Genomic DNA, 24,582 nt, shown 5'->3' with positions numbered 1-24,582 from the left:
AATTAAAAAGACTGACCATATCAAATGTTGCGGAGGATGAAGAGCAACTGGAATTTTCATATATTGCTGGTAGGCGTGGATAATGACAGAACCATTTTGGAAAACAGTTTGGTATTTTGTTGTCTTAAGAAGTTAAATATTCACCTCCTATGTGATCCAGCCATTTCACTCCTAGGTATTTACCTAAGAGAAATGAAAACATACATCTATACAAAGACTTGTGCATGAATATTCGTAGATACTTTATTTGTAACAGCTCCAAACCGGGAACAGCCCAAATGTCCATCAACAAATCAGCAGATAAATAAATTGTGGTATATTATACAATGGAATAGTACTCATAAATTAAATAAAAGAACTGTTGATACATGCAACAATATGGATACATTAAAAAATATCTTTTGACATGCAGAAGTTTAACATTTTAGTCAGTTTAACGTATGTTTAACATATAGTCAGTTTATTCTTACGTGAGGTTTACCTTTATCGCCATACTTACTTAGAACTTCCTTGTTCCCAAATTAAATATTAAATGATATAATCTTTTAATACTTTATTTTTCACTCTGTCATTTTGAAACCATCAGGAATTAATTTTGGTCTAAGATTTGAGGTAGGGAACTTTTGGCATTTAATTTTTTTTGGTATGGTTAGCTAGTTTCTAGGATTGCTTTGAATTTTTTAGGCCTGAGTGTTCTGGTTTGTTCTGCTTAGGTTGAATTTGATTCCTGTCACATAAATGTTACACAAAATTAATGGCTATCAAACTATAAGAGGAAAGTTATACATGATCCTACTTTCCAACCAAATAAGTTGTAATTTTCATGAGAGTTTTATTGTATAATTTGAAGAGACAATTTTACCATAATGGCAACCAAGAGAACTACTATTTTGAATAATGTTATTAGTATGTACCATGATTCTATAATCATTTATATTTGTCCATAATTATATATGCTATTAATATATAATATTTCATCATTTAGAATGTTCCCATTTTTGTGCCATTTCAATAATATTGCACTGAACCCCTTTGTGACCCATAACTTTTTACTTCTTTGGAATAACTTGTGATGGATAGATTCCCAGAAGTTAACTGGATTAAACAAATATAAGTTCTGTTTCTTTGTACTTATTTCCACTTGGCTTTCCAACAGAGTTATGGCAATTTTATATTGTGGGTGGGCATATTTGAGCCACCAGCGTCCTTGCAACCTTGTTTTCAGAGAGTATTACCAATGTTAGATCTATGTATTTTGTCCATTGTGTTACACCGATGAGTAAATGAATACCTCACCAATCTACCTGGCTGATCCAACACACTTTCAGCTCCTTTCTCTCCTAATGATCTGTGGCAGCCATGAGGGTGTACCACTCAGATCTCCCTTCAAGAGAACTGCTTCCAGGGTGTAACTGGTAGATAACCCCCAGCTGCCTTCAGTAATATTCACCCCAGAACTATAGTAGCATTCACACCAAGGCCATATTATCCAGGAGCTGTTCCCAGCCAGTAGCTGAACCCAGTGGGGTGCTAGAGCCTGGACATTCGTGCCCTCAGGGTGGGGCTCCTGAGGGTCAATTCTGGCTTTGGGCCTCCCCTCCCCAGGCTCAGGGCTGAGACTTCCTTAGATCTGCAGGCTCAGGCTCCTTCTATCCAGTCCTCCTTCTGTTCCTCTCTCCTTGTACAAGTATCAGACCAGCACTGCAGTCTGAAGCCTCTCCCTGCCTGCTCCTGCTCCCTCTCGCAAGGTGTTTTTCCTCAGTAAATCATTTCATGTCTAATTCTGTCTTGGCCTGGCTCTTGGAGAACCCACACTGGCACATGGATGAGTTCACAGGGCGTTAAATCCTGCAGGACAGATACAAACTCCAAATTAGTTTTTAAATGCATGACAGACCGATGTGGAAGACAAGAGCTTGGTCATAAGGAAGCCCCATCAATTTACAGAGAGGCGATGCCGCTCTGAATCTTTGGAGACAATAGTGCTTTTGGTATTATAGGCATTTCTTGCTTTTTTTTTTTTTTTTTTTTTTTGGCTTTTTGTGTTTTTTCTGCATGATTTGTTAGATTTAGGGACGGGTGGTAGCATGATGGGTTCTGGCATTAAGTAGTTCTTGACATAGCATTGTTTATACCTGTCCCACATGAACATGGATCTTTCAAAGGAGCCACAGTGCAGCCTGCAGTGTCCGGGGGGCTTAAGTCCATAGCTTGTCCTGCCCCCACTGGCTGCAAGGGAGAGGAAAAGATCGGAGAAGTCAAGGTTAGAAGCAGCAATAGGGACTCACAAGGCTTTGGGACCAGATGGGAGCATTTGGCGTTTTATTTTGAGAGGTCTGACAATTAAATTCGTGAACTTTGTTGCAACAATGTTGCTAACCTTTTTTGATATCAGAGGGATTATTCGTTATGAATTTGTACCAACTGGACAAACAGTTAACCAAGTTTACTATCTGAAAGTGCTGAAAAAGCTGCGTGTAAAAGGTGGACGAGGGGCGCTGGATGGATCAGTTGGTTAGAGCGCGAGCTCTTAACAACAAGGTTGCTGGTTCAATTCCTGCATGGGATGGTGGGCTGTGCCCCCTGAGACTAAGATTGAAAATGGCAACTGGACTTGGAGCTGAACTGCACCCTCCACAACTAGATTGAAGGACAACAACTTGACTTGGAGCTGATGGGCCCTGGAAAAACACACTGTTCCCCAATATTCCACAATTAAAAAAAAATAGATGACCTGAACTTTTCACCAACAATTCATGGCTCTTGCATCACGACAATGCACCAGCTCACATGGCACTGTCTGTGAGAGAGTTTTTAGACAGTAAACAAATAACTGTATTGGAACACGCTCCCTACTCACCTGATCTAGCCCCCAATGACTTCTTTCTTTACCCGAAGATAAAGGAAATATTGAAAGGAAGACATTTTGATGACATTCAGGACATCAAAGGTAATACGACAATAGCCCTGATGGCCATTCCAGAAAAAGAGTTCCAAAATTGCTTTGAAGGGTGGACTAGGCACTGGCATCAGTGCATAGCTTCCCAAGGGGTGTACTTCGAAAGTGACCATAGTGATATTCAGCAATGAGGTGGGTAGCACTTTTTTTAGGATGAGTTCGCAAACTTAATCGTCAGACTTTATGCTTGAGCTGTCAGGCAAGCGAGACTTGGAAAGGACCACGAAGAGCAGACACAATCTCCCTTGACTGACAACCTCTGGAAACTCTGAGGGGCTCTTTCTCTTTGCCAGTATCTGCATCTTTTCAGCTAGTGAAGTCCTGCAATTTTGCTATGGTTGGTACTGCAGTATATATGGGGGAAAATGGTGTTGGGGAACCAGGTCTTCTTTGTCAGGGAAGAGCATGAACACTTGAAAGGGAGAATTGAGGATATTCTTACTCACCCCAAAGCCTCCCCTTTTATGGTGTTTCTGCTTCATTTGTTCTCAGGGAATATAAAGCTATAAATATCAGTCAACCCAGGGCCAAAAAAAAAATAAAATCACATCATTCCGCAAAGGCATTAAAGGGTAACTAATGGTTACTACTGACAGGATATATATATATAAATATATATTTTTATTTTTTATTGGGGAATATTGGGGAACAGTGTGTTTTTCCAGGACCCACCAGCTCCAAGTCAAGTCGTTGTTGTTTTTTTTCAATTTAGTCGTGGAGGGTGCAGCTCACACTGGCCTATGTGGGAGTTGAACCAGTGACCTTGGTGTTATGAGCATTGTGCTCTAACCAACTGAGCCAACCAGCCACCTGTCAATAGGCTATTTTTTATTCAGACACTGCCCAGCACCAACAATAACCTTCTGGCTAAATCCGGGGGCTTCATCTCAGCTCTGTGTCTACCATCGGTTCACAGCACTGGCATTTTCTGAGCACCCTACCTTCTCTGGTTTTCTACACACCCATTGCCTGGTTCTCTGACTTCCTTCTCTCTCTGATTCTTCATTCCGTCCACCCCCACGGTCTAAGCTGAACACCTTGTTTGCCATCCTGTGTGAACTTGCCCTCTAAGAGACCTCATTGCCCTGCTTGCCAGCCCTATGTTGGGCACAGGGACAGGACTCTTCAGTCTCTCCCTCCCAGGCTCATTCTTGCCTCTCAGCACAACCGGAGGCTGATGTCAAAGGATGAAAATGATAAAGAGAGACCCCTCCTCAGCATCTTAAAAGCTTGGATGTAGGGACCGCACATACAATGAGGGAAAGATATTTTGGACCAGGTTGAAGCTGACTCTCATTTTAGAACAGGAAAAAAGTTTTGTGTTCGCCAATGAGGAAACACTTTGAAACCGGTTGTTTTAGGTTTTTATGGAGGCTTCACTACGTAGGCATGATTGATTAAATATCCTCTATTAGTGATTGATTCAACCTTCCACCAGCCTCTCTCCCCTCCCTGGAGTGGCCATTGGCCACTGCCTGTGAGTCAGTAAAAACCCAAACACAGGGTTTGTTTGTTCCCCGCCCCCCACTGTTCAGTGTTTCCATCACTGTGAGGAATACAGCATGCAGTTCAGTCCACTGGGCTGATTGTTTATATCTTCTCCCATGAGAGTGGAGGCCTTCCAAAACAGATGTTATCCTTTCACCTTGGAACTGTGGCCCAAAAGCCAAGCAGCAAATCTTGGTCAGTCAAGGGCTCTTTGTCAGGCACTGTCCAAGTGATGCTAGAATCCAGCAACTCCTCACACAGTTCCAGAGTCACTCCTAGGGAAAAGAGACTCCCTGCTTGTATCTCCTTGCATTCCCCAGGCAGCATGAACCTGTATAAACCATTTCCACTTAACTCTGGAACTCTTCTGAACACTGCCATTTGAGTGTTTCTCTGACATCATCCTAGACATAATGATTGTAAGATTGCTTTATGTCCTTCAGTCACAGGGGGAGCTTCAATTAATAATGTCCAGTAGCAAGGTAGTAAGTGCCCCTCTATTGGAAATTTTCTAATCCAAAGTCCCAGTTCGCTTTGCTGGGAGGCAGTCACCGGCTTCTGCCATAATCCCTAGTCTAGGACTACGGCACAGAGCATTTGTCCCTACCAGCACTCCAGCTTCTAGTCTACACAGTGTGGGCTTGGGGCAATCTTACAGATTCCCATTTTTTTAGCATGTCCAATTAACTTTGCTTGAGTGGCAGATTGACATGTCTTTTGTTTTACCATGTTAGGTATGGGAAACATTCCCCAGTCAGATACATTGTCCACAGAAATACTTCACATAAAGCCTGTTCAAACATAACCGATTGTCCTTAAACTTTTACCTTAGTTCCATGAATTCTTAGGTTTTTAACTACAGCCTCTATTAGAACGTCATCTACAGATTCTGGTTTTATAACGGTAGGTAGGGGAAGTGTTCTCCAGCTAGACGTAGTACCCATTGCCGTAAAACATTCAGATAAAGTGGACACAACTTCTGTATATGGTATTTGCTTAAACATTCTGATTTCCACCATCCTATAAACCCTTACATTTTCACATTCTTTTGATCTACTTGTAGCCTGAATCAGGCCTTCACCAATGGGTTTTTGTACCACTGTTCGTGGAACTCCTGCATCAAGGAGTTCTGGAAACTTCTCTTCTCTACTCTTTGACCATTTTACCCATTCCTTTGCAAAAGGCTTGGGTCCTTAGTGAGGGGTGGAGCCAAGGGACCCCAGCTCCTTCTTCAATCTTTATTTTGATTAATTTGCCTAACCATTGCCCCAGAGGATTGTGGGTCAGGTCTCTCATTGTAATCTCTGCCTTCTGGCTTTTAAAATTTCTCCAAACTGGGGTAAATAGGGCAGACTTGTGTTCCTTTAATGTTGGGGGACCAGCAGAGAGTCTCACCCAGCATTTGGTAGTGTTCCATTAAAACCTTTGTTTTAATCCCATCAATGTCCATTTTATTTATTTCATTTTTTTAAACAATTATCTCATCTAAAGATTTCTATCTTGCTGGGACAAGTCCTATGATTCTCCCCTTTCTGTTTCCTCTTTGTTCTGCTCTTATCAATATTTGCTTCATTCACCTTATTTCTTAATGACCATTTAAAAATCTCTCCCCCCCCATCAGTCACCAATCACAAGTCTAGGGTGTCCCCTGTACTTCTGACCGACTGGCTATACATCAGAGGTTCCCACAACCCCCTCCTCTGGATCAATTAATTTGCTAGAGTGGCTCACAGAACTTAGAGGAACATTTTACTTACTAGCTCACCAGTTTATTATAAAAGGATATCACTCAGGAACAGCCAGAAGGAAGAGATACATACGTAGGCAAGGCATAGGGGAAGAGCGTGCCACTCTCTGTGAATCTCCATGTGTTTACCCCTGAGAAGCTCTCTCTTTTGTAAACACAGAAATCAATTTTGTCAAAGTTCTGGAGGCTGGCAGTCTGAGATCAAGGGGCCAGCCAGCATGGTCGGTTTTTGTTTATAGAGTTCTCTTCCTGGCTGGTAAATAGCTGCCTTCTCACAATGTCCTCACATGGCCTTACTTGGGGTGCCTACATGGAGAGTGAGCGAACCTCATACACTGCTGGTGGGACTGCAAATTGGCGCAGCCACTATGGAAAACAGTATAGAGGTTCCTCAAAAAACTAAAAATAGAGTTACCATATGATCCAGCCATCCCTTTTCCGGGATTCTACCGGAAATATTTGAAAATACTTATTTGTAAAGATATATATATACTCCTATATTCATTGCAGCATTATTCATGGTGGCCAAGACATGGAAATAACTAAAATGTCCTTCAATAGATGACTAGATAAAGAAGATGTGGTACATATACACAACGGAATACTCCTCCGCCATAAGAAAAGATGAAATACTGCCACATGTGACAGTGGATCTTGACAATATCATACTAAGTGAAATAAGTCAGATGGAAAAAGTCAAGAATGATATGATTTCACTCATATGTGGGATATAAAACTGAAAGCAACATATGAACAAACAAGACAAACAAACGAAACTCAGACACAGACAACAGTATGGTAGCTACCAGAAAGAAAAGGGGTGGGAGGAGGTAGAAGACGGTAAAGGGGGTCAAATATACGGTGACAGAGGAGACTTGACTTTGGGTGGTGAACACACAGTGCAATATACAAATGTTGTATTATAGAATTGTATACTTGAAATCGATATATTTTTATTAAGAAATGTCACCCCAATACATTTAAGAAAATTAAAAAATAATGATTGCTTTGGACCAGTGATGGCTTTGTATGTCCCATCCTGTTCCCCTTCCCATGCCCCTTTTGAACAAAGTGTCGGTTATAGCTATCTATCCCCGTTTCTCCATTATATTTTGGGTGGGGTGGGCAGATAACTTACTTTTTTAGTTCACAGGTCTCTGGATGAAAAGAATCAAGTTGAAGAAGTTTCATACATATTTGGACCCAATTTAGATGGTGAGAGCCTAGTCTCAAACCTAAGCTTGATGTCATAATCTGATGAGAGTGTGGTAGTCTTAGGAGGGAGTGAATATATTTTACGTGTGGGAAAGGTATGATTTATTAGGGGTTGGAAGAAAGATTGTAGATTGTTACATGAATAGTCCCCACTGAATCACGTTCCCCATCTTTGCGTTGTAGCTCCAACACTGAAAGCAAGTTCTGGTCCCAATGCCACAAACTCCCATAATCTTACTGAGATTTAGTAGATTTTCTTGAGTAAATGCTTCTTGGTTTGCTGTATAACCTTAGGCAAATTTCCAGACACTTTAAATGGTTGTTTTTAATTCTCCTCCTCCTATAGATGTCCAATTAAAAATTCCCCTTCCTTTTAAAAAATAGATGTATCTAATACTTTTGTTTCTGTCTCACCTCCCTTCCATTACTCTCTTCTCAATATGGAGAATTCCAAGTTATGTAAGGTCATTGAAGCCAGGAACAAGAGAGCAGCAAAAGCCAGAGGCAAGAACTTCATGCTTGAAGGATGGGGACGTGCCTGGGGAGAGTGCAGGGGGTTGGATGGGACAGAGCTACCTGTGTCACTTGCCTGGAGCTCCAATCTTTATTACACTTCAAATGAGATCAAAAGTTAGGCAGTGAGCCAGTGATAAAACAGAAATTTCTGCTATCGAGGGGAACAGATTTAGTCAGACTGTTTAATTGGCTACTACATAAATTTACTGGGTTTTCACAGAAGACCTAGAAGTCTAGCACCCAGTCTTGGAAAATATGCTTTCTAGTTACTGTTGGCAAGGGTGAAGCAAAACAGGGACAAGTATGTATTGTTCCTGTGATTTTAAATTGATGTAATATATTTTGGAGAGCAGTTTGTCAATATATAGTTAATGTCTCAAGCAAAATTAAAATAAAACCATGCTTACCCTTTGATGCAGAATTAACACATATAGAATAAATGGCCAAGTTCACCAAGATATAAGTAGTGTGTTTCCTTTTTAGCATAACTCCTATCAAGGATTTGAAAATCTTAATGTTTATCAATAGAGAATTTGCCAGTTTATGATCTATAACATATTAGAATTCCATGCAGCTTTAAACAATGCCTATAATTGAGGATGTACGACATAAAAAGCCATCCATGGCATATATATGTATTAAGTATGTAAAATAAAAATTATGAGAAAATATGCATATGATCTAGTCTTACGTATATATGTATATGTATAAAATATTAGAAAAATAACCTGGAAGCATATATACCCAAAATGTTAAGGGTCTTTATCTTTCACAAATATTATTTGTGATTTTTATTTTATCACTCATAATTTTGTTTCATCTGAATGTTATGACTATATGTAACTGCATAATAAAAAAAAGTCAATTAAGCTATCCATGTAGGGAAAACATCTGTTTTGAAAGTTTGGAGATGAATATATTGCACACAGAAATATTTGCTTTCTCTCCTGATTAACACAAAATATTGATTGGATTCAAATCAGATTCACAGGAGCCAGAGAGCTTTCCCATACTAAGCTTTAGTAATAATTTCAAGAGTACAAGTAATTATGAAACACAGGTAAAACATGCGCAAATCTGGGTGTTCACATCACTTTCTAGGTCCTTCTTACCTCATTAGAATGAGCTGTGCGTTGGGTTTAAAGTTAGAGATCTCTAGGTTATGTCTAAGTGATACATGCGAGCATATCACTTACAAAAATAGGACTATGACAGTGAGAAACATCTCCATTTTATTCTCTAAAAATTACGTAGCATGATAATTCCATGACATTTTTTCCAAGGAGCCGTGCCCTGTAAATGCATAGATTCTAGGTTTGTTTATCAGAGGCAATTCTAGGTGGAGCAGATGTGTTCTGCCAGATACTCTGTTGCTAAGGGAGTATTATCAGTGAGTTCACCGGGAAGTCTGTCCTTAGCATGTTTATAAAGGGCATCTGATGGACTCAACTTATTCTTTTCTTTCCTTCCAGGAGCATTCCCGGTAAAGGAAGAGAATTGACTATAGGACTGTTGTTAACCCTTTCTTTCCCATCTCTTAAAATGAAAGCAATGAGAATTTATGAGAACTGAATTTATGACTTATAAAGAGTGTGTGTGTGTGTGTGTGTTTTAATGGGAATTTTTAAGTACTTTCATTATCATGGCTCCTATTCTGTACTCTAATTCCATCTCCTCTAAGTGTCTTTTATAGTGTGGTGGCCAGAAGTAAAGGCAATAATCTAGGTGTGAGCTAACCAGGTCACTTAAATGTGGCAATTATAGTTGTCCAAGTCCTTTAGGATAGGCATAGTCACTCCTCCTCCTCCTCCTCACACTGGGTCACCAGCAGATGTAATAAAGTCTTCTAGAGCTTCTTCCAAGCAATTGTTAAAAGTATGAGATGGGGTTAACCATGCAGATACCTCATTATATGACTGGCACTGGGCACATGCTCCAAAGCTGTTGCCACTGGGAGTCAAGGTAGCATGGCAACTAAGGGACTCTGATGTTTGGCAGAGTTGGATTCAAGCCCTGGTTCTAGTACTTATCTGTGACCTTGCGCTGGTCAACTTAAACCTCAGTTGTATTACTTATATAATATGTATGGTGTTGTTGTAAGGACTAAACGAGATGATAGATTCTAAGTCCTCAGTACTGTACCTGGCACTTCAAAAATGCTCTATCACTCTTAAATATGCTCATTATTAATATCGCTTTTCTACAGATCTTCCTCCAGATTGCTATTCTTTCTTTAATACCCTTTGGTATTGTTAGGAAGCACTTATTAATACATTGGGTTGCCTTTGAATTGAACTTCTATTTATTGATCTTGTTCACCAGGATCAATTTTCAATTCTCAGATTCTCTGAGAGGTAGAATGAATCAGTGGTAAGCCTTGGATATGTGAAATCCAGTGTTACAGGTTTTGCACTCCAAATTCACCCTTTTGCAAATCAAATCCACCCTTTTGCACATCAAATTCACCCTTTTGCAAATCAAATTCATCCTTTTGCAGATCAAATTTTTCCAAAAATGTTTTCTTAATCTTTGTAATAAAAATAAAGCCAATGTTAAGTTATTGTTAAAATTAAACATTTTATTGCATGTATTTAATAATAAACATAAAATACTTATATTTAACATCAGAAATACTTATTTACTTATAGCTTCATTTTAGTATAACGGTTCTCCTGCCGCTGCTCGTGGTAATTTCATATACATATTCATAAAATAATTATGCCAATATGTAGGAGTAATAGTTGCAACTGAATGATTAATAACATCTACTAAATGTTCATGGTTTGATGGATCAGCCAAAATATTTCTTGTGCAGAACTTAATTTTTGAAAAACGAAGGTGCGATTGAAAGTTAATACACCAGCTCATGTGACCATGCCAACGGTTAGAGGACGAAATGTTTCTCTAATTGCAGCAATAAACATTCAGGGAATGGTGTGGCACATTCTATGGTTAATTCAAATATTTTTTTGCGAATTTCTTCAGAGATTATTGCAGAAATTGAATAAAGATAATCTGGAGGAAGTGTGGTTTGTTTTTGGACCAATGTGAGCTGCCACAAAACCCAGGAAGTACGTGATCATGTTGGTCAGACAAGACACACTTTATTATTTCTACCACCATACTCTCCAATATTGAACCCCATTGAAGAAGTTTTTTCAAAAATTAAGTTCTGCACAAGAAATATTTTGGTTGATCCATCAAAACATGAACATTTAGTAGATGTTATTAATCATTCTGTTGCAACTATTACTCCTACAGATTGTCATAATTATTTTATGAATATGTATATGAAATTACCATGAGCAGCGGGGGGAGAACCATTGTACATAAATGAAGCTATAAGTAAATAAGTATTTCTGATGTTAAGTATAAGTATTTTATGTTTATTATTAAATACATGCAATAAAATGTTTAATTTTAACAATAACGACACCAGATTTATTTTTATTACAAAGATTAAGGAAACATTTTTGTGGAAAAATTTGATCTGCAAAAGGGTGAATTTTATTGGAAAAAGGGTGAATTTGGGGTGTAAAACCTATATAAGAGGTTCCTTGTCATAGATGCATAGAATCTCTAGAGCCAAGGTGATTTTACCATTAGCATCAAATGGTAGGTACTTTCATTATGATTATGCGTTAGTTACTGTTGTGCTCAAAAGTTGAAATCTGAGTGCTCGCTTTGGCAGCACATATACTAAAATTGGAATGTTTGAGGCATATGAGAGTGTTCTCTAGCCTGTGTCTTTAAGATTTTACTGGGGTCAAGAGCAGGCAAAAGTTTTCCGGCTGGTCCAGGGTACAGCGCAAGCTACTCTGTCACTTAGTATTCACCTCTCACTCCCACTATTCTTTCTTTTTTTTTTTAATCTCAGCCATTGAATTGATCACTCTCCTCCATTACATGACACAGAATCATTCTTGGTCAGTGCAGGACCCCATCTCTTGTTTCACTCATGTATTTCTTTTTGACCCTATCCCCTATTCTATTTCCCCTCCCTTTTGTTCTAATGAGTTTAGTGATTATCTTTTACAAGTTCTTTTAAATGTGTATTTTCTGCATATATGTTTACATAGATGGTATTGTGTCTGTTGGCTTCTGATTTATTTTTTCACTCAGCACTATAATAAATAAGATCCCCCCCATAGTTATGTGTATGTTGAATCTGTTGCTCCTAACTTATGTGTGGTATTCCAAAATGTGCATCCATATAATTTTACTGGTCCACTACTCCAGAAGGGCTATTCAGATTGCCTTAGATTGGTGTTTCCAGTACCAATAATATCTCAGCTCACACCAATAATATCTCACCTCGGGTAAGAGTATCTGGAGTATATTGAAGAGTAGAATTCTCGGGTCATAAGATAAGTGTATAATGAATTTGACTAAGTAGTAACAGATTGTTCTCAAGAACGATGAACTATCCATACTTCTACAAACATTGTTTGAGGGTTCTTATATTCCTACATCTTCCCTAACATGTACCGTTATCCAGCTTTCTAATTTTACCAAGACGATTGTTGGTTTTATTTATTTTTCTCTGATTACCAGTGAATTTGAGCATCTCTTCTTATGCTTTGTTGACTACAGAGTCAACACAATCCCTATCAAGATTCAAGCAGGATGTTTTTGTCAGAAACTGACAAGCTGATCTTAAATCATTTGTATCACAAGGCAAAAAATAATGAGAACAAATTTGAAAAAAGAACAAAATGGGAAGACTTTCACTTTCTGACTTCAAAACTTACTATAAAATGACAGTCATGAAGACACTCTTCCTAGCTCTCTGATAGCACAGCCTGCCTTCAAGATGGCGCCGCAGGAAGTCAGGAAGCCTGAGAGGTCAGTCTGGAAGTTTGGTTTGGACCTTACTCATCCAGTAGAAGATGGTATTTTTGATTCTGGAAATTTTGCACAGTTTCTATGGGAGAAGGTTAAAGTCAATGGAAAAACTGGAAATCTAGGGAATGTTGTACACATTGAATGCTGCAAGAATAAAATCACAGTTGTTTCTGAGAAACAGTTCTCAAAAAGATATTTGAACGATTTTACCAAGAAATACCTTAAGGAAAACAAGGCTTCGTGTAGTTGCATCTGACAAGGAGACTTATGAACTTTGTTACTTTCAGATTAGTCAAGATGAAGATGGGTCTGAGTCTGAGGACTTGTTGAAGTCATCCATTATAGGGCTTTGCTTACTAATAAAACAAATGAAGCATACAAGAGAAAGAAACATCTAGAAATGAACTTTTAATTTATCAGTTAATAAAATAAATGTACTCTGTAAAAAAAAAAAAGACACTCTTCCTACATTAGGAATAGAATGTAAACCCCTTAATCTGGTAAAGATCACTTAGTCAACAAACTGAAATCACACAATCCACTTGTTCCCTCCTCCAACAAAATCATTCCTAGTGTAATTCTTCCCCTAAAATGCCTTGCCTTGTCCTTTCCTTTCAATTTATTTTTTTCAATCCTTCTATGATCATTAAAAGCACCCATATGGACATGTATAAGTTTTCTAGAAAGACAAAGGCTGATGGGGGTTATCATTCCAATTTGAGAAACCTCAAGTTGACGATGACATGGACCACAGATCTGTGGTCCCAAGGCTCTGCCACCAGGGAGCCCTTTCAGAGCTTAGAGGAAGTCCTTTAAGTATCACTTATCAACTTACTCTCCCTTGTCCCAAATTAAAACAAAATAAAGCTAAACCAAGTCAAAGCTGCTCTCTTTCGCAGAATATGAGTTACTTCGAGGGCTCATCACTGCAGAGAAGGGAACTACTACTTACTAGAAAAAGCTGTTATGTGTGAAAGTCAAGAGGAGTTTGGCTGGACCTGTGAGGGTAGTCCAGGGTGGTTGCAAACTTTGGAGGGCTCAGTGACACCTCTGAAGCACCCTCTGGGTGCTTCGTCAGAGACACTGTTTTGGGTTTAGGCCCATGGAACTGTTCTGTAAAGAAACACTTATGATGTTGGGCAGCAACAAATTCTTCTTTCAATGGATAGTTAGACCATGGTTAGGGTCATGCCCTCTCTCCCATTCTTTGCTTTTTCTTACTCAGATGTTTTCCTACTTGAGCTTCCTGGGGTCCTGTCCAGAGGGGCAGCCAAAATTGGGAGAGGAAGTTTCGTGATGGACCACTGCTCAGAGAGGCTGGGCTCATGCGCATTTAGACTCTCACTTCATCATTGATTTTTCTTCAGAGTTCAGGGGATCCATGGTTGATGGAGGTGCTGATTTCTTTTGGAGTCTGGAGCAGGTCAGCTGTGAACCCCTGTGATGTGGTCCTTTATAGCACCCTGGAAACTTCACAAGAGACAAAATGTCTTACATCTTTGGACTGAAGGTTCCTGAAGGGTAGAAATGGTGTCTTTTCCACTTTGACCATCAGCCCAGATTGGCAATAAAGTCAGCACACTGGACCCTGGGGGAAAGAGGAAAGTGGTGTGGATCTGAGAAGGGGCTCCAGGCTGCTTCTTCCTGATGCAAATTGGGATGGTCAGCATGGCCATTGCTGGAGGGTCAGCTGTACTTCACTGGAGGACCAATGAACAAACAAGGAACTGAGAGTAGATGAAAAAGAACAACTCCTTCCCATAGGAAAGAAATTCATGTCCAAATTCATGAACAAGGATTTGGAGACCCAGGGATAGAAGGAAATGTTGAGTACTACCCCATATAGTGTCACATGCATTATTTTATAACAGCCCATGTAAACTCAGGTCTGCAATAGACTGAAAACATGGGTCCAATGAAAGGTCATGCTGTGTTTTACATCATAATATACTAATTTGTTTTTAATTTTATGTCTGTTCTCTGCCATTAAAATGTAATCCCCATGGGAACAAGACCCTGCTTAGCTCTTCACTTCAGAGCCCCAAGAATTTAGCACTTACCTGACACATACTAGATCTTCATTAAATAGTAGTGAAATGAATGAAAGGCCAGAAACTTGTAAGATGAGCAAAGGGATGCCCTGATTTATGAAATTCAAGGAAAAGAACCATTTCTATTGGGAATAACTGTGGGACCACAGAGTGTTTCAGGTATATGTTACATCATTTAGTACTTTCAGCAATTATTCAAGACAAGAAATATTCTCACCATTTTGCAGGTAAGGAAGTGGAGGCAATGGGAATTCAAGTTCCTCAGCAGAGGTCTTGTAGTGAGTAAGTGGCAGAAATCAAATTCACACCCATGTCCATCTGGCACTTCGGCAGGAAGAACGGCGTCAAGGTCAGGACTGGGTCAATAACGGTAATGTTAGAAAGGGAGGCTGCAGCCAGAGGATGCAAATCAGGAATCCATTCTCATGAGGCATCAGGAGGGGAAAACAGAGCGAAGACCACAGGTACTCATCTAGCTGAAGAAAACACGTACCAAGCAGAAGGACGAGGTCTGCAGAGGAAGCACGGACAGATGAGAGCCCCAAAGGCTAATGTGGGACATGGCATTCCTACAGACCTTTTTAGGCCCGGGGGAGATTGTCACAGAATTTTAAGTATCCCCAGTCTCCTTGGCAAGACAATCCTATTGTAGTATATGTTCATTCATTCATTAATTCACCACATATTTGTTGAGCACCTACTATTGTGCTAGGCTCTGTTCCAGGCAGGCACAAAAAAATGTACCTACCTCTCCCCTGTCCTCCCCCCTCCACAGGAGCTGACATTCTAGTGGAGCCACAGTGTTATGCTAAGCTCTTAACTAATTTAATTCATTTCCATCATTCTGACTCAATAAACTTCTGATTATGTTTGACTTTCTGGATAGGTCCGGTTACAAGGAAAGAATTTGTTAATTATTTGGGATTTGAATATTTTGGTCTCCGTGATTTATAAAAGAGTAAACTGATGTCTGATGTGTATTTATTTCTCCTGAATTTGCTTAGTGTGAGAATGGAGTCACTCTTAGTGTGATGACAGAATGGTATTTCAGAGCCAACAAGACTTGGATGAGAGAGACTTCGAGAAATTTATCAAGGAAATAGTTTCTCTTCCTGGTTCCTGACAGGTTGGGAGACCTGGAGAAACAGGAGGTTTCTCTTCTATGTCCATCTCTCTCCCTGCTACTGAGGGAATAAGTCTTGCAAGGGGTTAAACAGATTGACTCGGGTCAGATAGCCTAAATAAGAACTTTAGCTCTACCACTCACTGGCTTTGTGATTTTAGGTGACTCAACCCCTTCAAGCCTCAGTTTCATCACATCTGTAAAATTGAGATAATTGTCCCTTAAGGATTAAATAAGATGATCCATGTAAATGATGTGTCACGGTGCAGGCTTCTAGTAAATGTGCAATAGCAATGATCTTTGACATAAAATCTTTTGTAACCTAGGTAACCAATTGCAGCTGTGCCAGCAGCAGTGGTAACTGCTGCGATCTACTCTTACGCTGGAATTGGAAGTCCTACAGAAATGTATTTTCTCACAGTTCTGGAGGCTGGAAGTTTAAGATCAGGTGTTGGCAGGTTTAGTTTCTCCTAAGGCCTCCTCCATGGCTTGTAAATGACCTTCTTCTCTTTGTGTCTTCACATGCTCTTTCCTCTGTGCATGGGCACCCCTGGTATCTCTTTTTTTCACAAGGACACTAGTAATATTGGGTTAGGACCCACTCAATTCCCTCATTTAACTTTACCTCTTTAAAGGCCTATCTCCAAATATAGCCATATTGAGGGTTAGGGCTTCGATATATGAATTTTTTTGAGGGACACAATTCAGTCCGTAACATGGCCCTTGGCTCATTTAGTGTGTTATCAAAGGAAGTAGACAACCCTGTCTTCCATAGAGCAGGCCAGGCCAGAAGAGTCTCTGGCTTTCGGAATAGATGAGTAGAGAGCAGTGCAGCCAGCAATGAGGCTGTTTCTTGCTCGAATTTTTATCCACTCAGTTGGGCACAGGCCGGAGCCTAGACAAGCAGTGCCTGCTGCTGGGAACCTGCCTTGTCCTCTAGGACCCGCCATACTCCATCCTACTTTCTGAGCCTTAGCTCTGGACAGATGGCTTTCACTTTATTAAAATTAACATTTTGCCTGGACATTATCTCTAGCTCCCAATGTTTTTTTCCCCTTTTAAAAAATTTTATTTTTCTTCCTTTTTTTTTGGCCAGCTCTCAACTTTTAATCTACCGTTTTATGTAGTGCCCTTCTCTCTGTCATCTTAGGTTATTTACAGGCCAACTTAATTTACATATGCTCATAAGTCTCAAATTTTACAATTTTTATGTGACAACTCATGTTCGTAAATCATATTTTCAAAGTAGTTCTGAACTTGAAACTGGGCCATTATAAGTCATGTGGACGGTAAAGAGAAGGTTTTCTAATATTTAGGATTCTCTCCCTCAAACCCACTTTTCCTTCCCAGCCCTGCCCTCTTTTGTTCCCTGTCATAGAAGCAGCCACATCATCATCATATATGGGATTCACCTGCCACCTGGCAAAAGTAGGAAGGATTCCGCTTCATACACAGCTAAGGGTGGGGTAGCAGTTTGTGTATGTTGCATGTGCGTATGTATTTATGCTTGACTCACTGTGAAATGCTCTGTAGAAGCAGTGCTGGTTAGTTCGTGGGTGTCTAATTTGATTACTCTGGGTTCTAATATTGGTTCTAAGAAGTTAAAAAATTAAGAGTCAGAGAGCTTCTGACTGGTAGGGTTTGGGGGCAGCATGGCACGTGCCAGGGAGAATCCTAACCTCATAGACCCTGAGTGGCAGAGTCTGGGGATTGCTCTAGGATGTGCTAGAGTGAATCCCAAGGGAGAATTTGCAGTCACTGTGGGGCTTCCAAGGCTTAGAAAAAGACCCGTTTTTGCCTTTAAAATGGAAAGTCAGATGTTTTCACCAAGAATATTATTGCATAATTGGATGGCCAGTTTTGGCCTCTTTGCGTTGAAGTATGGCCAGTTCTGTCTGGGAAATACAGCCTTTACTCTGGCTGGCCTTGGGCCAAGCTGACATTAGAAGGTGTCTATTCCTGGAGTGAAAGGGGAGAATAGGTATTGGAGACTTACTGAGTTTGTTATAGTGGATGTGACATTTCCCTGAAGGAAAAGGATATTCCTCAGGATCATGTATCCTGAGAAGAGATGGGTGAGTTCCATGATCAGAAATGAGGATTCCAAGGAAATCCTTAAACTTGGATGAGAAAGACACTTTCTCTTCTCTCTGTGGGGAGACAATGAAGACAGCACTCTAACTGTGGGGAGGTAAGCTGGACTTTCAGGCGTTTGGCAAATAGCTGTAACAGGGAGGGAACTGAATACCCATAAAATATACTTGGGGTTCTTCAGGGAACACATGCATAGCAGGAGTTGAAGTTATTCTTTGTGTGAAGTTATTTTTTGTGAAGTTATTCTCTTACCTGTTGTACAAAGACTTCCAGGAATATAATTGAAAGTTGTACTCTAGTGTCACTGTAGGGCATTGTGGAAAAATCTGCCTTACGTAGGGTGACACTATAGTAGAGAACTGATACGTTAAGGAAAGATGGTCTTTAAATTGATGGAGGTGATATGTAGCAGAGAGGAATATGCTAAAAAATTAGAATAGGGGGTCTGTGCCATTATAATTTGGGTAGTAAAAAGAAGTGTGACCTGAGATATAAGGAAGTGGATTCTGGGATATAATATAATGTTTACATTTCCATTTTGTGATTAAATAAATAGATGCTCATATATGGATGAGTGATATGTTCAAGGCCACACAGGTAAAAAGTGCCAGAACCAGAATGCTAGCATAGGAGCATCAAACCTGAATTTCTATATTCTTAATTCTATTTCACAGCCCTCAGAAATATGGCTGTCTTCTCTAGATTAGCATCCCCTTTGCCTAATAGTCCTATCGCTACTGGTGCCCTCGGAACCCAACCTGGGCTGTCCAAGATGGCAGCCACCAGCTACATGGGGCTATTTAGTACTTGAAAAGTGGCTGGTATGAGTTGAAGTGTGTTTTTAACAGTAATATACACATGAGAGTTCAGTTTTAGTGCAAAAAAATGCAAAATGTCTCAAATAATTTTTATATTGATTACATGTTGAAATGATAATGTTTTGGATTTACCACACTAAATAAAATGTATTACTAATATTCATTTCACCTATTTCTTTTTACTTTTTAAAATGTAGCTACTAGAAAATTCAAAACTACCTGTGTGGTCTGCATTTGTAGTCTGCATTCTGTATCTATGGGAAGCACCTCCTTACTACAACTTCTCCTTTACCCCCTCCTCGCTCCTTCATTCCCCCATATTCTTATCTTAAATGGCTTCATGAATTAGGTTATGTTCTTCTCTGGAGAAAGTAGTCTTGGTCCCCCTATATTCTATTTTGCATAAGTGCCTTTCCCCCCAAATCTATGAAAAAGGAAAATACGTCTCCTGATATTTTCCTTCTTGTTGTCCCAAGAAAAGAACACCATATGAGAACCATAAATCCTTATTACAGAGGCCTAATGTGGGTCACCCGTGGGCCAAGTTCAATGCTGTAATCACCATTCCTGGTGCTTGCTTTCTCCTGGGCATGTCAACTAAAATTCCATCCCTCTCCAGCTCTTTCTCTTCTGTGAGGCTCCTGTGAGAATAACATTATATAACATTATATAAACGTAGGTGCTTAAAACAGTATTTATTGAATGACCCATGACATCATTTAATAGATAGCAAAGAGAGAGAGGAACTGGAACTGGTTTTTTAAGGGGAAGACCCATATCCCTGCTCATTTATTTCCTCCAGCTCCATGTGTGGTGTCAGCAGTGTCTATGGTGGTGGTGCTGGTGGTGAGGAGTCAGTGGCTGAATCTCTGCTTCTTTTGGAGTCACTCTTAGTGGAAGTAGCCGGGTATGTAATCTTTCCTGAGATCATGGGGTTGGTGGTGGCAGAGTTCACAGTGTTGGCATTTGAGATGATGGTGTTGATTTTAGCAAGAGGGCTTTTGATTTTGGGGGGAAGAGATAAAATACGATATTTTGTTTGTTTCAGAGCCCTAAAATTCTTGGTAGTTTTCAGTAGTTCTGGGGAGTTCTCTTCAAATATATAGGCTACTTCATTTTGCAAATAGTAGTCCATCAATTGAATTGCTTTTTGTCCAGCACAACAACTTTTCTTCTTGCATTTCAGTACTTCTTTTTCATCCACAGCACAATGGTCTTTGCATCTCCCCAAACCCATTAAACATCTTCTCAAACCAGTGAATTCTGCACAAAGAAAAAAGAAAACCACTGGGCTAAGGTTGATAAGTAGATATGATCTTAAAACTGCTGGAGGGAGAGGAATCGAGTAAGAGCGAGTTTGTTAATGCTAAATTTTAAGTACAGGGTTGAGGGATATTGATGGGGGCAGCTGGCAAGCCAAGAGAGTCTCTATACTCCTATGAAATCCAAAATAAACCCCCTAGTCTCCCCTCATTGAGTCACTTTAGAAATCTAGGAGACATAGAGGAAAGGAGAAAAGGGAACCCAATTATTTGCTTTCAGATAGGATTTTCTATCTCCAACTTAGCATCTTAGACACTCGTGGGGCATCACTATCTCTCCCCATGATCCTAGGAAATACCAACAGGAGTAAAATCTGCCATAAAACAAATCCAAGGAAGAATTTCAAAAGGGAATCAGTAGGAATTTCAGGAGTACTAGCTTCTTGCCAAACCCAGTTTTTTATTTTATTTTATTTTATTTGCTATCTCATTTTCTCTTCCTTCCTTCCTTCCTTCCTTCCTTCCTTCCTTCCTTCCTTCCTTCCTTCCTTCCTTCCTTCCTTCCTTCCTTTCTTTCTTTCTCTTAAATGAAAGTTTATTGGGGTGACAATTGTTAGTAAAGTTACATAAATTTCAGGTATACAATTCTGTATTACATCCTCTATAAATCACATTGTGTGTTCACCACCCAGAGTCAGTTCTTCCATCACCATATATTTGATCCCCTTTACCCTCATCTAACACCTCCCTCCCTACCCTCTGGTAACCACTAAACTATTGTCTGTGTCTATGAGTTTTTGTTTCTCATTTGCTTGTCTTGTTCTTTTGTTGTTTTTGGTTTATATACCACATATCAGTGAAATCATATGGTTGTCTACTTTTTCTGTCTGATTTATTTTGCTTAGTTAATTATAATCTCAAGATCCATCCGTGTTGTCACAAATGTTCCTATATCATCTTTTCTTACCGCCGAATAGTATTCCATTGTGTATATATACATCACAACTTCTTTATCCATTCATCTATCGAAGGACATTTTGGTTGTTTCCATGTCTTGGCCAAGTAAACAAAGCTGCAATGAACATTGGAGCACACTTGTCTTTATGGATAAATGTTTTCAGATTTTTTTTGGTAGATACCCAGGAGAGGATTGCTGGGTCATATGGTAATTCTACTCCAAACCCAGTTTTCCATGACCTCACCCTCCTCGATCATTGCTTGACCTGTGGTCCCTGGGGCATGATGTTCTATCATTTTCAGCCTCTCTGGACACTCTGTCCCTCAGAGGTCTTATTCATTATCTTAACCTTAACCTCATCTCCATCAAGATAATTCTCACATTGTTATCTATTGCTCTAAGTTGCCGGCTCGGTTTAGTACCTCATCTTCCTCAGGCTTGATGACTTTTCCATCCCAATGTTTCTCATCTTTTTTTTCTGAATCAAGAAAGTTCTCCCTCACTCATCTTAACAATTCAACTGATTTTCCATAAATAACAAGAGATGTATGCAGCACCTAATGTTCACATACATTTCAACATTGTTTCTCACCAAAGACAAAACAGTAACATTCTTATATTTCAAACAGCTACACTGATTAACCCTGTAAATGCTCACGTGGAATTTGAGGCTCCAGGGGGCTAAGTGACTTTACTCACGATGACCCAGTCATACTTGCTGATATGTCTACCCTTCTCTTTAGGCCCCAAGATAAAAACACTAGAAACATCTTTGACTCTTTCACTTTCCCTTCCTTGGCTTATTGCCAATTTCCCCAAATATCTGGATTATTCTTGTATTCTGAAAAAAGTCTCAATGCTTCTTCTTTCTTCAAGAAACGATGGCCAGTCCTCCGGGTTAGCCTTTTGCCACAATGTACTCCTAGGTGCTCTTATGGGTAATTTGGGGGTTTCCAAGACAACAAGGCTGAGAGAAGGGATGGAGATGCGTAAAAATCTGAAAAAGCTGAGATGGAGGACATAGACCTGTTTACTGGGTCCTAAAAAAAAAAAAGGTTATTTTGAGCATAAGAGTAAGGACTTTCTCTTTATTATACCAAAATACAAACGGATAGCAACCTTTGCTTCAAGAGACGGTTTAAATTAAAAATAGAGCAAAAATGAGGGAGACTGGGGCTGAGTTCCAGGTGATCGCTATTTAAAGGGTAGGAAGGCAGCTTTACATGTTGGATATAATATATCCTACACATGCTTTGGCTGTAGTTAGCTTCCGGTGTGCCCCATCAGACACAGTCTGGGGTTAGGGCCTACGGGGGTGTGTGGGAGATGGCACATGACTGATGTAATGGGTAGACTATTCAGCCATTTCTTTGGGTAACTCATCTTCCAGCATCGATTTCAGTTCCCATTGTCACAGACAGCCAAGTCCCTGCTTCCTCACACTGACCCCTCTTAAACCCAGGATTCCACATTACCTGTATTCACCTGGTACTGTAGCATGAGGCTGGCAAAGATAGGAAAAAGGAGCTTCATGGCTGGGTGCCAGAGAGGAAGGCTTGGATCTGGTTGGCGTTCTTGAGCTCCAGCCTTTATTGGTCTCTTCATGGCCTGAGGCCATGATCAGTGAAGTGCAACCAAAACTCACAGCAGTTGTGTTTCCTCTCATCCTGTTTGAGAACAATCTTTCCCAAACATTTCTGTGCAACACATTTCCTGCTCTTGACTCTGGGGGAGAAATATAAGACATATAAGATCCAAAAGGGACGGATGGGTGGCTCAGTTGGTTAGAGCGTGAGCTCTAATCGAACCTGGGCTGCCGGTTCGATTCCCACGTGGGCCAGCGAGCTGCACCGTCCCCAATTAGAACGAAGTCAATGAGCTGCTGCTCAGCTCCTGGGTGGCTAGATGGCTCAGTTGGTTGGAGCGTGGGCTCTCAACCATAAGGTTGCTGGTTCGACTCCTCAACTCCAGCAAAGGATGGTGGTCTGCGCCCCCTGCAACTAACAACGACAATTGGATCTGGAGCTGAGCTGCGCCCTCCACAACTAAGATTGAAAGGACAACAACTTGACTTGGAAAAAAGTCCTGGAAGTACACACTGTTCCCCAATAAAGTCCTGTTCCCCTTCCCCAATAAAATCTTAAAAAAAAAAAAGATACAAAAGAAGTGCAGGCCCTTTGCATCTCCCCTTAAAGTTTGCGCAGGGCAAGAGTAATGCATTGTTTTCACTGTCTGCTATTACGCCTAAGGCACTCAGTGTGTGAGAATCAGGAGCAGAAATTGCTATAATCATGAACTCCTGGAAGACAGAGACTGTCTTTTTTTGTACTGATGTCTCCAATGGCCAGCATGGGTACTGGATCAACACGAGAACTCAGTACATGTTTGTTGAGTGAGTCTGTGCGAGGCATCTCTTGGCATAACTTTGACTTCTTTTTTATTGAGATATAATTGACATGTAACATTATATTAGTTTCAAGTGCACAAAATAATGATCCAATATTTGTATATACTGTGAAATGATCACAATGTCTAGATAACACCCATCACCACATATGGTTATAATTGTTTAAACCTGGTGATGAGACTTTTAAGATTTACTCTCTTAGCAACTTCCAAATATACAATATGATATTATTAACTGTAGTCACCCAGCTGTACATTACATCCTTAGGACTTATGTTATAACTGGACGTTTGTAACTTTTGACCACCTTTATCCATTTTTGCCCCCCATCTCTGACAACCAATCTGTTCTCTGTATCTATGAGGTTTTGTTTTGTTTTTAGGTTCCACATATAAGTGAGATCATATGGTATTTGTATTTCTCTGTCTGACTTACGTCACTGAGCATAATGCTCTTAAGGTCCATCTACATTGTCACAAATGGCGTAATTTCTTTCTTTTTATAGCCAAATAATATTCCATTATATATATCACATTTTCTTTATCCATTCATCCATCAATGGATACTTAGGTTGCTTTGATTTTTGGCTATGGTAAATAATGGTGCAATGAACATGGGAGTGCATGTATCTTTTTGAGATAGTGGTTTTGTTTCCTTCAGAAAAATACCCATAAGTGGAATTTCTGGATTGGATAGTAGTTTTATTTGCAATTTTTTGAGGAAACTTCTTACAGTTTTCCATTGTAGCTGCATCAATAGCATTTCCACCAGCAGTGCACAAGTGTTTCCTTTTCTTCATATTCGCACCAACACTTGTTATTTCTTGTCTTTTTGTTTATAGTCATTTTAACAGGTGAGAGGTAATATTTTGTGTTTTTGATTTGTATTTCCCTGATGATTAGTGGTGTTGAGCACCTTTTCATGTACCTCTTCACCATCTGTATGTCTCTTTTGAAAAAATGTCTATTTAGATCGTCTGTCCATTTTTAAAGCAGATTTTTCTTTTTGCTATTGAGTTGTATGGGTTCTTTATATATTTTGAATATTAACCTTTTGTCAGATATATGACTTGCAAATATTTTCTCCCATTTGGTAAGTTG

At 39.8% G+C, this 24,582-nt stretch overlaps 1 protein-coding gene and 1 pseudogene across 1 annotated transcript; one reads left to right on the top strand and one right to left on the bottom strand.

Annotated features, from left to right (window-relative positions):
• The first annotated feature begins 12,732 nt into the window (after positions 1 to 12,732).
• Positions 12,733 to 14,011, top strand: LOC109438681 (ribosomal protein eL22-like 1; annotated as a pseudogene).
• A 5,671-nt stretch (positions 14,012 to 19,682) lies between these two features.
• DEFB129 (defensin beta 129) lies at positions 19,683 to 22,609 on the bottom strand. The gene is made up of 2 exons (XM_019718690.2): positions 22,552 to 22,609; positions 19,683 to 20,119 (listed from the first exon to the last, which is right to left on the bottom strand). The coding sequence occupies exons 1-2, from the start codon at positions 22,607 to 22,609 to the stop codon at positions 19,683 to 19,685; spliced, it is 495 nt and encodes a 164-aa protein (XP_019574249.2).
• Positions 22,610 to 24,582: the final 1,973 nt, after the last annotated feature.

Source organism: Rhinolophus sinicus, linkage group LG13 (genome assembly GCF_036562045.2).
Source record: "Rhinolophus sinicus isolate RSC01 linkage group LG13, ASM3656204v1, whole genome shotgun sequence".
NCBI lineage: Eukaryota > Metazoa > Chordata > Mammalia > Chiroptera > Rhinolophidae > Rhinolophus > Rhinolophus sinicus.
The sequence above is the reverse complement of the archived record's forward strand: the minus strand, read 5'-3'. Positions and strand labels throughout refer to the sequence as shown.